Source organism: Ciconia boyciana, chromosome 2 (genome assembly GCF_034638445.1).
Source record: "Ciconia boyciana chromosome 2, ASM3463844v1, whole genome shotgun sequence".
NCBI classification, from domain to species: Eukaryota; Metazoa; Chordata; class Aves; order Ciconiiformes; family Ciconiidae; genus Ciconia; species Ciconia boyciana.
Genome location: NC_132935.1, coordinates 101,603,930 through 101,621,834, shown reverse-complemented (window position 1 = coordinate 101,621,834; position 17,905 = coordinate 101,603,930). Strand labels below are relative to the sequence as shown.

The 17,905-nt window shown below is 39.1% G+C and overlaps 1 protein-coding gene across 2 annotated transcripts in view; it reads right to left on the bottom strand.

The window, feature by feature from the left end:
* CDKAL1 (CDKAL1 threonylcarbamoyladenosine tRNA methylthiotransferase) overlaps positions 1-17,905 on the bottom strand; it is a 432,576-nt gene that overhangs the window by 155,792 nt on the left and 258,879 nt on the right. For both annotated transcript variants that reach the window (XM_072853370.1, XM_072853371.1), the window contains exon 10: positions 5,865-6,031. In XM_072853370.1, the coding sequence (XP_072709471.1) occupies positions 5,865-6,031 (167 nt within the window). The remainder of the gene's footprint in view (positions 1-5,864; positions 6,032-17,905) is intronic.

The following is a 17,905-nucleotide window of genomic DNA, read 5'->3' as shown; positions in this document are numbered from 1 at the left end:
GCAGAAGTGAAATTGTAAAGTGCAATTTCCCATGCTTCCTTCCCAGCCATGGGTTTGTTCAGTCTGCAGGGTGACTTTAGGGTGGGCAAACTACATTCACTTCCAAGGAAATCAGAGCAGTAGCCATACTCCAGGTTCACAGCAAATGTGCTCCAAGCCCTTGATGGGAACAGAGGGATTCAAACCAATGGTCTGCCTTTGAAACAGCTTTGGAGCACAGGCAGGGGAAAGTCTGGTTAAGGGGATTAGATTTATTTTCAAGTAAAGTCTCCAAAATGCAGAAAATGTAGATATAGTGGCTTCACTACCAAATTCTGCAATTTCCTGATCGCTCTTATTGCTTCATACCACCCACTAATGTAAACACAGACATCATCTGCAGACGAAAAAAACACCAGATAAAAAATTTAGTATTTTAGTTTATACCCGGAATAATTGTGATAAAGGCTCTTTTTCTAACAACTTAGCTCAGTATGCAGCATATCAAAAAGTGTTTAATATTTTGCATGACTATAAAACACTGCATGGTTCCAAATAATTCTTTCTTTACAAACAAGAAGGCCCAACTAAATGCAGAATTTATCATTTGAAAACATATGGTTGCTTCTCATCCCCAAACTGTTCATGCTACATCATCTGTAAGTACATAAGGCACTATTACCACCATATTTACTAAATAAAAAACTGAAAGTACTAAATTGTCAGACCGTACCACGCAAGTATAATGATGATTTCCATGAGATTTAACAGCCTCCCCTGAAATGACAAACATCTTTAAAGACAGAATGGCATTTACCTGATTAGTATCTGAAGGCACTGGGTATGCTCGGTATTTTAAATCATGTGAAAATGTAAACTGACTCCCTACCTATAATAAACCTGAGTTTGAATGACCACTGGCCCAGGCCCCCAAATCTACCAAGCCTTCCGGCATGAGAGCCTCAAGGCCAGTTACAAGCACCCATAGCTTTCCTTTGCCCCCTCCTCTGCTCTAGTCCTGCCACTCCTGACTCAAGGGAAGCTCTCCTCCTCCTCCTCCTTCTTGTCCTCCTCCCCTTGTGCCAGCCTCCAGCACCAGCGGAACAGCAGAGCTGTTGGCTGGCACTTCTTAGTGGATGCTAAGAGACCGATTCCCAAATACAGAGGCAGATGAAACACTCCCAAGATGAGTGGCATTTTCTGTTCCTCTGTTTTTATTTCTAGGGAAGCTGTGGATGTGGGCATTATATCAACAAGTCAAAGGACTCACAGGGCCAAAGACCAGCCACAGACCTGGGGGCCCAGTACAAGGGCAATGTTGCCAACAGCTTAAACAGATCTCTGGTCACAATCCCATCCACTGTACACTTTCTAAGCAGACAATATCTCAGAGTATGTTTATGAATTTTTTTTTGACGAAAGAATAAGAACCTGTAATCACTTTTCGGCACTTGAAAATAAATTTCAATCTATAAACAGTTTATCAAAAAGTGGGCTAAGTGTCCTTCAATGAAGGAGAAAGCTATTCCGCCTATATACAGAAAATACATGTAGTATGAAAAAGTCATATTATTTTAGTCAGTGGATATAATCTATTTTCCTGAGAACCATCAAGACACTAATTAATATGTAACTGAAGTATCTCATGTCTAGATACATCGCAAAGATCCACCTGAGCAACACAAACAGCTGGGCATATTTCAAAGGAGTGAGGTGTGGGGCAAAGGGAGCAAAACCCAACACTCAAGATTCCTCCCCTCTGTGGATGACTCCACACCCTGCTAGAACAGTATGCACAACTTAGGCTTCAATTGTATATGAAGTGATACATTTTTAAATTCTTAGTCCTTTATTCAGTCATATTATCCATAGGTACAACTTTTTCCTTATTCATTGACGACATTAGCATTGTCACTGTGGTCTAAGGAATTCTTTGCTTCTACTGCAGCTGCACCATCTACAACTCAAGGTATTAATCTCCACATCCCTGTTCTTTTTATTTTCAATCTCCTCCCATTCTGACAAGTGAAAGGTACAGAAACTCCAGCAAAGAGTAAAAGAAACCTGCAAATTCCAAGCACACAATCAAAACCTGATGCTTTGAATGATCAGAGATTAAAATACATGGCTATTTGAAGGAAAACATGTATTTGCAAAATGTTTTAAAAACTCATATTTAAGTACAAAACCAGTTCTAACGATACAGGAGTTAAGGCAATACTACAAATCAGTATTTTAAAAATGTACATAATGTCTTTGGAAACTAGTATTTTTAAAACATTTAACTTACAACTGCGTAAGCTGTAAGCTACACCAAGCTGTGTGGTGTGGTCGACACACTGGAGGGAAGGGATGCATCCAGAGGGAACTTGACAGGCTTGAGAGGTGGGCCTGTGCGAACCTCATGAAGTTCAACAAGGCTAAGTGCAAGGTCCTGCACCTGGGTGAGGGCAATCCCAAGCACAAATACAAGCTGGGTGGAGAATGCATTGAGAGCAGCCCTGAGGAGAAGGAGTTGGGGGTGTTGGTCGATGAGAAGCTCAACATGACCCAGCAATGTGTGCTCGGAGCCCAGAAAGCCAACCATGTTCTGGGCTGCATCAAAAGAAGCATGGCCAGCAGATTGAGGCAGGTGATTCTCCCCCTCTACTCTGCTCTGGTGAGACCCCACCTGGAGTACTGCATCCAGCTCTGGGGCCCCCAACATAAGAAGGACATGGGCCTGTTGGAGCAAGTCCTGACAAGAGCCATGAAGATGATCAGAGAGCTGGAGCACCTCTGCTTTGAAGACAGGCTGAGAGAGTTAGGGTTGTTCAGCCCGGAGAAGAGAAGGCTCTGGGGAGACCTTATAGCAGCCTTCCAGTACCTGAAAGGGGCCTACAAGAAAGCTGGAGAGGGACTTTTTACAAGGGCATGTAGTGATAGGACAAGGGATAATGGCTTTAAACTGAAAGAGGGTAGATTTAGATCAGGTATAAGGAAAAAATTCTTCACTGTGAGGGTGGTGAGACACTGGAACAGGTTGCCCAGAGAAGCTGTGGAAGCCCCATCACTGGAAGTGTTCAAGGCCAGGTTGGATGGGGCTTTGAGCAACCTGGTCTAGTGGAAGGTGTCCCTGCCCATGGCAGGAGGGTTGGAACTAGATGATCTTTAAGGTCCCTTCCAACCCAAACCATTCTATGATTCATGAGTGTCACTGGAGAAAACAAATGTATTTATATAAACTTTGTTATTAGCTTTGAAGGTTACAAGAGTAAGACAGACATAAAACTGGCCAAACCTTCTACCTGCAGGTAAGCTCCAATAAATATGGCAAAAACTGTAAATGAATCAAAATCATTGCTTTTAGGCTGATTCTCTAGGGAAGCTCTGTCCAGATCTTAGCATTAATTCATGCTTTTACATGACTGCTGTTGCTCTATGCCACTTATCAGACGTGTTAATTACTGAAGTGAAATAAACCCTTGCCTAGCAGTTCCATATGTACAGTTGTATGCAATTACTGAAAATTTCTGATTTTTTAAAAACATACACGATTGGAACAACTTTTTCCTTTTCATTGGACATGAAAGGTGACACACTCTTAGTACATTTTCCCATGTAAAATTTTTTCACAGCCAAACATGATCCTAGTTAGCAACATGACTTCTAACAAAATAAATTAATAAAATGCAGCACCTTTTAAAACAATTAATGAAAGATGTTTGCAACCAATTAACACAGCTTCATACCTCTCTTAGGAGATAATAGAACTACATCTGGATTTTATCCTAATCAACTGACATGAAGGCTAATCAACTTCTCATTTCATTTATTTTGTTTTTTAAACAAACCATAGTTTTACCCTTTCCTCAACCAGAAAGTTAAAAGCACATGCCCCATAAAAAGTTTATTTTGTCTGCTGAAAATGTATACAGGAGACTGCCAACATTCCCTAGTGACCTTTCAGATACAAGCCTGGTAAGCTTGGAAGAGGGGACAAGACAAAAAAGCAGAAGGTAAAAAAATTTCTATAAATTTAGTTTGACAAATCATCAAAATTATTTCACCAAATTACAAGCTCAGAAATTCTTGTCATACATGAAACACAGAAACGTGGTTAAATAATCGTTAAAAAACATCATATAAACTGGAAATTGTATGAAACATTGAAGAGGACAAGCAACAGCAGATGTTGCTATTGTACAAAAAGGCTGGTGTACACATAACACATGTTCTGTACAGCAATGTTCAAGATACACATTTTCAATAGGCTTTCATGAATCCCTCTCACTCTGCCATCACACTTAAAGATCCATTTTTAAAGACATTAGAGTACTTTTCCTGAATATGAGTCAGGTCAAAGAGAGTCCTACCTACAGCACTTTCTAGAAAACTTAGAAACAGGAAGATTAGAGATTGTAAATCAAAACCATTCACAGATTTGTGACATACTCACACTCACTAAGATGGCTACTGATTGAAGGAAAGCAATATACTTTCCACCTTGCTCAGATTATATCAAATTAAGAGTACTACAGTGCCTCTTAGCTGGGCAGAGCAGTTTCTTATTTCCAGCAACTGATTAAAAAAAAGAAAAAAAAAGGCTTATGAGAGTACTCTTAAGATGAGCAGCAGTGACAGAAGCAGCAGTCTATGCCAAAATGCTTTTAATAATGTGAGTTAAAAATGAAAGCAAAGACACTAACTGTGAAAATTGCTAAAAGCTTGATTTGCTTTTGTGCAAGATGCTGAAAAATGTTGAAATAAAAAAAGAGAAAAAACTTGACAGATATGAGAGTTCAAGACAGAATGTAAAGCTCTAAGAAACACAACCAAGCCACTTCCTAAAGATCTCTATTCAGTGTGTTGTTAAAGACTCTATCTTAGTGAAGCAAATGTTAAACCAAAGAATAAAATAACAGCCTGGGAAATTTCCTGCAGTTTTCTGCAGCTTGTATTCTTTAGCTGGTGAAGTGAAAAACTGTTTATTCCTATCAAGACGACATTCCTCTAGCCCATGCGCTTCAATAGGGAAAGGTGCAGTTATGGCACTCTGGTGAGAAAATACTATCCTTGACAACTTAAGAAAATGTAAGTGCAACTATTAATTCTATAATATCTTTGGGAAAGCAGCAGGGACACCAGCTGTTTATCTAGGTATTGCTGATGCACATGGTTACAAAATTTACCTTAAGCTATCATTCCCTGCTTTTTGCTCCTCTTTAAAGTTAGGTTCTTTCTATAAACAGTTCCTATGAATTTCAAAAAATTCATACAGTGACAGAATCCAACCAAACCAACCTATCTTTGAGACAAAACTCTCACTTGCTGCTCTGAACACGTATGATGTTCTTTCAAATTCACATTGTTGCTTCTAATCTCATTGAACTACTTTGTTACTTTTTTTTTAACACAGATATACACTTAGACTTTCCATTTCTTATCTTGGAAGCTCTACACCCTCTCAGAACAGCATTTGACATAGAATAATGAATACGTCGTTGAGTGAGACCAGCATATAGTGTTTCTGGAAATATTTGTCTGAGGTGTAGCAGGAAGACAAAGTCAATCCCATAGTCCATTGCCTGCTAATGACATTTCCTTTAGTTCTTGAAAACACGAGACACACACAGAAATGCAGCATCGCTATAATAAAGCTCCACAGGTCAGAGACCTCAGTAATATTATCATTCCAAAATGATTTTAATATCTTCTTATCTCGATAACTTGCTGTGTCAGATAAATGGCTTAACACTATTAGTCTAATTCTATAAATTTACTGGAAGTCCATAGTTTTTTTTAAGCTACCGCTTAAAATGAAACGCTCTATACACAAGGTTCCACGCTGACTCACTCAATGAATGTCTATGCCGACATATAAATGATTCTTTTTTCTTCCTTACCTCCAGATGCTCTAAAATATAGGGAGGGTTTGTCATGCCAAGCCTCAGCATAGCTCCCTCAGGAATAGCTTCAACCAGCTTCCACAGAAGCGTAGGGAGGTCTGTGCCAATGTCTCTGCCATAAGCCCCTGTGTCTTCACTGGTCAGCCATATCTCACAAACACCCTCTGTGAATAAAAGAAAGAGATAATTAACAAATCTGTTTTAGAGCTGTTTATTTTATCATACAGCTGCTCACTCTTTTTAATGCAGTATTTCACAAGGCTATTATGCAGCTAGACTGGGTATTCAATTGCAAGGGGGAGGGAAGGAGGAGGAAGGCTTATCCCATGGGTAGCAGTGGGTTATTAAGTTCATTTTATGAGCACAAGAGTGCTACAACAATGCTGTAAATTATCATTGCTGTGGAGTGATTAACATTCACAGCCAATGACTAATTCTGCACTGCCTCTACAGCAAGTCAGTCAAGTCTAGTACTCTGCTCTATTTTTTGAGCCTAATTCATTAAATAACCACAAGCGACATTACCCAAGCAAAGAGTTTGCATTAATGGTTGTTAGTAGTAGTTAACTTATTAACTGCTAAGTTTCCAATAAGCAAAAATAGCTCTAAAGCGCAGTGGAATAATTATTAAAAACTTGTATTCTTTAAATGATACAATTAGCAATGCAATATTAAGGTTGTATTGAAAAGGTTAGTGACCACTGTATGACTGAGTGATAGTGTTGGAAAACTTGTTTCCTGGCAGCTAATACTTTATTTTCCATCAATCAGGGCCTTAGGAAGTAGTATATTTGATTTGTATTGTAAAGAGTAGTGACCTTGAATGCTGATATTTGGTAATAATATCCTCCTGCTCAAAGAGGGGAAAGATTGCACCACCCTTTAATAATAGTTGAAAGCAATGAGGTTTCACACAAGCCACTTCTATCAGTCTGCCCAGCTTCCATCCTTTTTGCAATGCAATTCATCTCTCCCTCCTCACCACCCCAAAGCAAGAAAAAAGCCATCAGAAATAGCCTGGCTGGAAGACTCCTGTGATTCCCAGTGAGATAAGATACCATTAACTCAGTGAAGAGCTAAATTTCTAATACTGATGATGAGCCAGTAAAGAAAACATCCAAACACTAGAAGGTGCATAATTCATCAAAACACTCTTTGGACCACCAGAGAATGTATCACAAAATGCAAATGTTTATATTACAGATATATACTTAACATGAGGAAAACAAACACGTACACAGACTTTAATTACATAAAAAGTAGTAAGAATACAAGACCAGAAATTTTACAAAAAAGTAAACTCAAGACTGCCACTCTTCAACTCACAGTATAACAATAAAGGTGGACAGCAGGCTATGCTGAGTATCAAAGTTAATTCTGGTTGTTCAGAAAGTTCTAAATAATAAATGACATTGAAAACCTAAGTATACTTAAAAATTAAAGGTAAACCAAGAATCTCATTGCTTTTTAAGTTTTGCTTCAAGAATAGCTTAGTGAGAGAGACGTATAATTCTGTTCTTGTAAGAAGCCTAGTTGAAAGTATTCCTGAAGTACTGCTCTTTGGTTATCCAGCTTGCAGTCACAACTTTGTAGTCACGCTCAAACTGAGCTCCCCCGTGCCTGATCAGGTATGCAGAATTTGCTAGCAGTATACAATCACACCTTGGATTCCACTGCAGTTGCTAACGTTTTTGGAATTCATCTTACCACAGGCAGTACCACGCTATGAAAAATACTCTAGGGTTTGCTGCCTGCTCTACATTTTCCTGAGACATGGAAAAAAAGAAGTGAATTACATATGTTACATTTAAAAAATAAGAGAAACATAGAGGATCTAAATGATGGCTACTGTCCTGTTGTTTTTTTTTATATCAGTCTCCAATAGCCATTAGCACACTGTAAAACAAAACAGAGTAATTTACTTGCTGAGTTTCTACTGAAACAGAGTAATTTTCATTTTTAAGCTTTCAATCTAACTAGTTGCATGCGTTTTGGGTTTTGGTGGCTTTTTGGGGGTTTTTTTGCCTTTTTTTTTTTTTTTTTTTTCATGAAAATGGCTAATGGGATACTGCCTCACAGTTACCAGATGAACATTGAGGAAGAAAAATAAATCACTGGCTAGGAATGGAAATAACATTCCTGTGGAAAACAACAGTGAGCTTTTAAAGCTGCATAGGTGGGGACCATTAGCCCCCTGGTGGGCTGAAACTTCAAATTAAATCACATGAAGAGGATGCAGCTGTAATAGTAAATCAGCAACAACAGGAATAACTGTCTCATCTGCTCTCCGATCAGGGTGTTGAACAACAAGCAATGGGAATAATTCATGCTGAGAGCGCCAAGGATGTAGTCTTAATATGGGGGGGATGGGGACGGACACCTGTATTTTAGGAGAAAGTTCATGTCCCAGTTTCAGGCAGACAAAATGGATCTTCAAATACTGAAAGCTGCTATGAATGCTAAGTATTTACAAATAGGGTAAATCAACTTTGTACACAACTGTGTGTGACAGAGTTTTGATGACAACTGTTGTTAGGCTGCTTATTCTAGCCCTTTGCATCCTGAATTTAGGAGTCTAAACTTACACTGGGTAAGAGGAGAAAACAACAGGCCTCCCAAACAGTATTAATAAAGTGAACCAACACTTCCTATTTTCACTCAACCCCCTTCCCCTCCAAACTCCAGCCCTGTGCAGGAACCTATTTGAACCCACTGTTTAATCATGTACAGTATTTTTTTTCCTTTCTTTTGCAGTGAACCTCACTAGATCATTCACCATTCTGTTACTGGGTAATTTTGGCGCTAATAAAAGCAAGCGGATTTTGTAAACAAGAAAATTGATCGAAACTGCAGGGTTTGGATGTGCAAACTCAGAGAATTTGTTACAGTATTAAGGCCAATTATCACTATATTAAAGTAATTACAAGTCTGCCTTCACACTCTGCCATCACTACCCAGCACAAAAGAGTAACCTCAACAGCTGGCTTCTGATCTCTGCTCTGCTGTAACTGGAGATGACCGAGAATGAAAAATGTTGGAAAAAGAAAAGGTTCCAAGTAAATGAAGGAGGTTCTGAGCCTATTCCTTCTCCAATGTCTCAATATAAAGAATACTCATTGCAGATTATCTGACATGGGTTTTAACCCCATTTTTGTGGGGTAGTCTAAACAATCCTTGTGCTAAAGAAGACAAGAAATCCTACAGTTGTCACTTTCACATGATATGTGCATTTCCATTTTAGAGACCACTTGCAATGATTAATTTCTTTAATAAAAAAATTCTAGCATTTTTAATAGAATCACAGAATCATAGAATCGTTTAGGTTGGAAAAGACCCTTAAGATCATCAAGTCCAACTGTGAACCTAGCAATACCTCCAGGGATGGTGACTCAACCACTTCCCTGGGCAGCCTGTTCCAATGTTTGACGACCCTTCCAGTAAAGAAATTTTTCCTAATATCCAATCTAAATTTGCTTTATTTTCATGCCACTATTGTAAACACTGCTTTCAGCAGTAGCACACATCTTTTAAATTGAAGGGAAATCTACTCCATCTGAAAAATTAATTTACTTCAACCTGCAAAAATGTCCGAAGATGTTAAAGTATCAGACACTAATCCCGCTGAAATTCTCCTATTTGGTAACCCGCTGTACTTTGTACAAACGAAATTCAATCACAAAATCCCATTATTTTTTTCTTCTCCTTCCCTTCCTCTCGTTCTCTTTCCTGTGAGATTTTTCTAATGCGAACAGGAGTGGCTTCTCCAGAAGCACAATTCTCTGCAGGCTGCCTCGATGGGAGACGGCCGATGCTGACCTTCTCAGTAGCCCACATATGCTTATCAATAACTGCCTGACCTCCTTGCTGTTCCTCCTCCAATGGTGAATTCTTACAGCAGCCTGCAGTGCTGTACAGACCATAGAAACACCTCTCCCACTGCACCACAGAAACCTGAAAGACGATCTGCCAAGGGGAAGTCTGACTCAAAATGTTTGTCAAAAATTGCCTGCAGACTTGAGGACAATCAGTCTGACACTGCCATCACACCCTTAGAATGAAAAAAAACCAAACCCAAAACATAGCCAAAGACGGAGAGAAAGGCTTGGAAAAATCAAAATCACTTTAAATGTGCTCATTGTTCAGAATGAGATTACCTTACATAAATTTATTTTCTCTTCAATTATTTGAGTTTCCCCTTATCTATTCAGTATGGATTTTACAGGCACTATTTACATACTTGATGCAGTGCATGCGCTAGATTACTTTGCTGAATCAGTGCCTTAACTGAGAAACTGTGAAGACATCTGTGTACATACCATATCACTGTATCAACCTGAATATATTGCAAGTTTAAACAGAAACTGAGATTTGGAGGAATCAAATTCCTCCTATACTTCTGAAGTACTCTGCAAGCATTGATTCACCATGTAAGAGTGCAGGCCTCCTCTTAGACAGTCAGTTCAACCACATGGATCACCACTGAAAGATCCCATTGCAGGGACTTCCTGAAAGAGTAAATCAAACTGGGAGCAACTCACTGGTGCTAATGGAGGTTTGGAAGCATTAGTTTCCAGTTCACTGAGAAACTCCTATTTGATCTGTATATACACAGGCTTCTAGAAGAGAAAGAGAATGGAGTTACACACAATCCTGTACAAACACACCCTATCCCAGACTCAAAAACTAACTCACACCTAACTGTCACAACTAAAAACTGCAGGATATCTGGCAAGCAGATGACAAAAAAGGTAGACTGAAGAAAAAAGACAGGGCTAGGTACAGAGCTGGTGAAAGAGGCAAGCTGTCAGGCTATGATCTAGAAGATCAATGTTTTTTCTGTACTTTGGAAAGTGTGGGTCAGCTTATGATTCAGCAATGTATCATTCAGATGAATGCAGTACTGCAGCTCTGCTCACAACATACTACATACAAATCGGTCCCATCAGAGTCTCATTTTTACTTTGAGGGACAAAGCTCTAGGTAAGTGTCTCATAGCCTGACTTTCTAGAGGATCTTTAATATCCCCAAACATAATTTCCTCTTTTCAAAAGATCTATTTTTTTACCCTTCTGGAAAGTCTTATGGAATTGAAAGATGATTGCCCACTCCTGTTTTCTTAATGCTTGCCACGAATAGCAGAACAAGATCTGAATGGCATCATGAATGTTGGCTGACCTACTGGAATGCAATGCTTGGAGAAATTACTAGATCCCCAAAATTCCTGTTAAAAGAGAAAGCCTAGCAAAAGGATGACTGGCTTAACCAACCCTCCACAACACGGGAGGAAGCAATGGCTGGCTGAGTGGCCAGGAAAGTCTGTTCAGCATTAGTGCACTTCAAAATGAGGACCAGAAAAATACTTCTTTGAATTTTAACTATTAGAGTCATAATCAATAGTTTTTAAATATCTCTTTAACAGCATAAATTGCTTTGAAGTGTTGATTAGTATTACATAAAGACCTGCTACACACAATGACTTAATTTAAAAGCCTGAACAAATTCAATGTTGTGTGGTCATCGGGAAAGCCAAAAGGTAAAGACAATTCTGTACACACGGTGAAAATTTCTTTTGTGTCGGATCACAAAATAGCTTAGGTTGCAACGGACCTCTGGAAGTCATCTAATCCAATCTTCTGCTCAAATCAGGTCCAATTAGATGAGATTGCTCAGGCCCTTGTGCAGTTGGGTTTTGAATATTTCCAATGACAGAAATTCCACAGCCACTTTGGGCAATCTGTTCCAATATTTGACCACCCTTACAGTAAAAAATTTTTCCTTGCATGTAATTGTAATTTCCTGTGTTCCAACTTGTCCTGTTGCCTCTCATCCTATCTCTGCAAGACCTGTCTGACTACAACACAGTCTGGCTCTGCCTTCTCTATACCCTCCCATTAGACAGTCGTAGACAGCAGTAAGATCTCCTCCTAGCTTTCTCTTCAAAAGCTCAACAAATCCATTTCTCATATGTCATGTGCTCCACCCTCCTAATCATTTCAGTGGCCCTCTGCTGAATTGCTCCAATACATCACTAAGCCTTGTCCTGGGGTGCCCAAAATTGGACAGAGCACTCTCTCTGTGAGGTCTCATAATTGCCAAATACAAGGCACTAGTCACTCCCCTGGGCCTGCGGCTGCACTCTTGCTAATAGTGTCTGGGATGCAGCTGATAATTGTGGAGGGGTTTGCGATGGTGTGCTCCCATGGCCCCCCCCGCCCCGAGCTTTATCTCCCATAACCCTGCTCAAGCGATAACCACCAGTGGTGGTTGTAATGGATGTGTCTGGTTGTGATGGCTGCATCTGGCTCAAAGTGGATTCAGGAGACAGATAACAACACAATAACCAAGGGCTATTGTGCAATGTGCCCACCTAACCACAGTGAAGAAACTAAAATCTGTGGTTGGTATGCAAATATTACTATGGGTCAATCATCTTATCCCCATAAATAGTGAGCAGCCCAAGAGCCCTTGGAGCTCTCCTGCACAGCAGTGGGCTGCACACCAGGATCTCCCCCTGAGTAGGGACACCTCTCAAGGTTACTCCTTGAGGTTGAGAGATTCTTTGCTGCAACAGATCCTTGGTAGGTGACTAATAGCATGCTAAACTTTGAAATCTTAGCTAAGTGATATAAAGAATTGATTGTGCATATATAATCCTTTAGACATAAACCATTGACCAAGTCTGGGACTAGGATTGGATCTAGCTACACCTCTACTCCTCTCTGAGAAGGAGTTTAGAAAGCAACGGGGTCCTTTCTGAATCTCACGAGTTAATGGGAGGGTCTCCCTGACATTTTTGTCCTGTCCTCTATGCAGTAAATAACCAAGTGTACCTTCCCATCGAATCTCATTAAACCACTGTTGCATTTACCATTGATACCAATATAGTATGTTGTTGCTTTTCTCTTACGAATGAAGTGCAACACTACATCTGTGACAGGTTTCACTGCTGACTCATGTTCATCAGCTTGCCCAGAGGAACTCCAAAGTCCGCAAAGCTTCTTTCCAGCTGGTCAGCTCTCCACATCCATACTGCAGCATGGTGTTATTTTGTCCTGGATTCAGGACATTTTACTTGCCTTTGTTGAACTTGATGAAGTTACTGTCAGTCCCTTCCTCCAGATGGTTGAGGTCCCTTGCAATATTAGCCCTACCCTCCAGCCAGTCAACTATTCCCCCAATTTGGTATCATCTCCCAAATTGCCCAAAATGCACTCTATCTCACTGTCCACATTGTTAATAAAGACATGAAATTCTGGCCCCAGTATCAATCCCTGCGAAACACCATTCGTAATGGCCAGCTAGACTTTATACCATAGATCACCACCATGTGAGCCTGGCAGTCCAGCAGATTCTTTCAGCCACCTTACCATCCACTTACCCAGTCCATATCTCACCAATCTAAGAATATTATGGGAGACTATGCTGAAGAACTAGCTAAATTCAAGGTAACAAAAAAAAAAACCCAAACAAACCCTCAAAACAGAAAACCCACAAACAAAAAACCCCTTCCACCCCAAACCCTGAAAAACAAACGAAAAAAACCCAACAACCCTCCCTCCCCCCAACCCTCCAAAATAACCCCAAACACCAAAACTCCACTGCTTTCCTCTCCTCCACAAAGCCAGACATCCCGTCAGAAAAGTCACTCAGGCCAGTCACATGATTTGCCGTTGGTAAATCTATGCTAGCTGTTCCCAAACACCCTCTTGCCCTTCAGGTGCCTAGAAGTGGCTTCCAGGAGGGTTCGCCCCATAGAGAGTGAGGTTCAGCTGCCCTGTAGTTCCCTATATCCCCCTTCTTGCTCTTTCTGAAGGGCAGGGTGACATTTCCCTTTTTCCAGTCATCAAGAATCTCCCCTGATTTTCATGCCCTTTGAATGATGAGAGGGAACAGCCTCATAATGACATCAGCACACTTGGATGCCTCTCATTGCAGGATTATTTCTATTACTTCTGGATGTCAGTCTGCAGTTACAAAAACTACAGCTATGTTTTGCAAGTGCTTAGTTCAGTACAAGTCTTTAAAGCAGTTGTGTTTTCTACCACCCACAGGATGACACATGTATTAGAGCGCTTAGGAAATGAACACACTAACTTTTATGGTCTATGTATTTTTGAGAACAAATGTGTTCGGGAACTAATATGAAGTGACATACGGACCAAGTTACACTGACTCAGATTATTCCACCTATGTAGGATAAAGTATTATTTTAAAAGTAAAACACTCAACAGTATCACTTTGGAAGATTCTGTTTGGCAGTGTTGTCTACTACACTTAGTAACAAAATTCAAGGTATTTTTTCTTTCTCCTTGCCAAGATGCTTAATTTAAGTAAATGTCTGCACACACAAATGATTAAAGTTCTCATGTATTTATATACATGCTATACATTAGTATATATATTCATGGTATGAAATTCTCAAACTATATGAAGCCATAACAGGAACTCGATTTAAAGGATTGTTTACCACAGATGTGATGTAGGTGCTTACAACAAATTCCTGATCCTGCAAACTAATGGAAAAAAGCTTGGGCTATATTTGCAAACTCCAAAACAGAAAAATTAATTGAGTCTTGGATCCCCTTAACTCTTCTGGCAATTGCTTTTTCAAAAATATGAAACATCCCTTGAATTTTGGTTAGATTAAATTATCTTTCCAAAAAGTAAAACATGCTATCTTACTTACTTATATAGTAAGTTGTTTATATAATAAGTTGTAATCAGAGCTTAAATGAACTTTGATGCAAAAGAGCTCAAGAAACAGCTTGATTCTATTTCAACAAAAATCTGTTAATATATTTTAAAGATTTTATGTTCTAAACTTTTTTCCCCCTCAAAGTGCATTCATATTTCTTGTGTTATTTTATGTAACTTACAAAGTCAAATCAGAGCTGGACCACAGTAAAAAAATAACAAGCATTAAGAATGCTCGGTAAGAACTTTTCTTCATTACTTTTAAGTTACAATAACAAAACATTCTAGTTTTCCATAAAATTAATAAACAAAAACTCCCCCCCCCCCCCCCCAACAAAACATAGGCACACATTTCTACTACCACCTTTCACATTATATTTTAGGGTTACTTTGGAGATTTTACCAAAACAACCACACATTGAAGTGAAGAGTTCTGGCCCAGCTACCTATCTGCTCTTTAGTAACATCAAGCTAACTTTAATGTAAGGATACTCTACCATCCGCTTTCTGTTTAGATGTGAAGTCCGATAGAAGAATATAATAGCCATATGACTAACGGTGGCTTTCCATTTTATCTTCTGTGGTTATGAAAATGGAAGCTACAAATGGATTTATTCAAGGTTTTCCTTTTCAAAAGTCACGCATCTGAAAGATGAAACTAATGAAACTGTTTAGAACATGGGTCCACTGATTTTGCTTATTTATCTAAATTAATTGCATAAGAGTCTCAAAAGCAGAACTACTCCTTTTGCAGCAAATGCTTCACCACCAAGGCATTTACAATGGAAGTTTACCACCTGTGACTGTTGTAGGGTTTAGCAGTTTTACAATTTATATCAAATATTGTTTCTTTTGCTCACTTCCGTGACTATATTGATAAGCAAAGCAAAGTATTTTGATATGAGGAGTATTTTGAAACAAGGAATAAGAAAGCTTGTGACAGTAGTAAAAGTTTAGGTAAAATTATTCCTTCTTTCCATGGTATTAATAAAAAAAAAAAAGTTAGAAATACAGAGTTCCTAATAAAAAGCATACAGCACATAGGGCCAACTGATCATTAAATACCAAAGACAGCATAAGAGGTTTCTCTCTCCCACAAAGCAAACCCTTGTCCTTGCTTATAAAAGAGGTCATTCTACCCCTATAGGGACCTCTAATAGCTTACTGCTGGAGCATAAAGTAGCAGCCCTGTCTTGCTCGTTTTGCAGCTATGGTGTGTTAGCAAAGGGGAGAGGAAGGGGGGGAAGGAAAGGGAACAGTATAATAGGTCACTCGCTGCTGCAAACAGCATGATAGCTAAACTTATTATGAGTCCAGTTTCATTCTGCTAGAACAAGAGAGACTCAAAAGGGCATCAAGACAGTCAGGCCGCAGAAGTTTGCTCAGTGCCAACACTGCAGCATTATGCATCTTGTTTTCAAGGAGGATTAATGATACCATACATCATGATGATAAATTGGGTTTTGTAGCGAGTTTGAAGAGAAAGGGGAGGAAAGGATTTCGAAAAAAACTGGAGGGAAAAAACTGTAGTTGAATTTCATGAGTTGGTCCTATTTCTCAGGTTGAGGGACGAGGAAGTTTTCTTTAATAGAGAAGTCTGTGCTTTTTCTGCTGGCCACCTGCCTATATGCCTCCTATTTCCAGGCATGTGTGTTACCTACACAATGGCCTGTTTTAAAGATTAGTTCTTGCACAAATTAAAAAAAAAAAAAAAATTCCACTTAATCATTACACTTGCCAGCTGAAAAAAGATAAAACTGAAATTTGCCATTCCATATACAGACATCCTACAAGAATTAAGTTGGTTTTCAGAGACGGTGGACATCTACTGCCTAAGTTAACAGAATAAAAGTCTTATATGTATTAATGGTCAGGGACAGAATTAGCTGATGTTAATTAGTTCTTTGCTGAACCAAGAACCATTATTCAAGAAGCAAGTTCAATGATAGGCAATGGTACATGCATCAAGAAAATAAAGCATAAAGGACTGGGTGACCACAGGTAATGGATTTTGCAAAAAGGGACTTAAAACACAAAAGGAAAGCTATTTCAGAAAACAGACAGGCATGACTTTAGAGTTGTAGTTCTGCAGCCCTGTATACAGCATACAGATATGCAGGTCCTTGAAGCATGGAATTATCGTTCTCAGCTGTATGCCTCACAAATACACGTTGTGGACTACTGATACGCTCATGTTGTTCTTGGACTACAAGCAGAGAGAGAGTACTCAACCCTCCACCAGAAGGGTCAGTCTAGCACCCTGAAGAAATACTCTTTAGTTACTGAAAAAAGAAAGAGCAAAATTTCCATAACCTTAAAAACTGAAGAACTAAAATTTATTATTTCTATGCCTATTGTCAAAACACAAATGAGAAGTCTGCTTCAAACTCCGAATTCCAAATGATGCATATGAGAAATCTTGTTTATGACTTAGGAATTCATTGGGAAAAAAGGGTAACATGCCACTCATTATAACATACGCTCGCTGTTTTAAAACCAAAACATAGGCTATCGGTCTGCTGTAGATGAAGTATCAGATGCAAAGGGTCACACACTGCACAAATTCAAGGAAATGGTCATGAGCTGTAGGCATATTACAGGATGCAGCGCTAATTAATGGAGGCTTTTTACTGAGTATCCATCTCTGTAGTGCTAATGAGTTTGGATTAATTTAAACAACATGTTTTCATGGAAACTGATTAATTCCTGGGAAGGAACATGGCACACCAAGTTTCAATCATTAAAAATGTTTGTAGCCAAGCTAAATAACTCTCTGAATCTGAGTTCAGAAAGAGAATAGCTTACAAATTCTACAACAGCAGCTTGCACACAAGCTACCAGGGTGTGTTAGAGATATTTGACATGGAAACTTATCCTCCAGAAAGCATTCTCCTGCCCAAATTTCTTGCATTTTCGAGAGCTGAATCCCACACTCCTATTTCACTCAATGTTTTGGACTTTTTAAAAGATGAACAGCAAGAGTAGAAAGAAACCACATTTTGGTATTTACAGATGACATTTTAAAAATTACCTGAAAATTAGTTGGAAATAATTTGGGTTACAGTAAAATGTTGATGTAATCAAAGAAAGAAGATAGTTTATGTCTGTCTTTGACTGAAAAGCTAACAAGAGTGAATATATATTCTCTGTTCTGCTACATATCCCAGGACTAGGGGAGATGTCTTTTAGAATGTTACATGTTCTGATCACCACCCCCCCCCCCCCCCCCCCCCCGAAAAGAAGAAAGTACTATCATAAGTGACAAATATAAAAGTGTCAAATGCTTTGTTTCACACTAAGTTATGAGCCAAGATATAATAATGCAAACCTCAAACAGCAATACA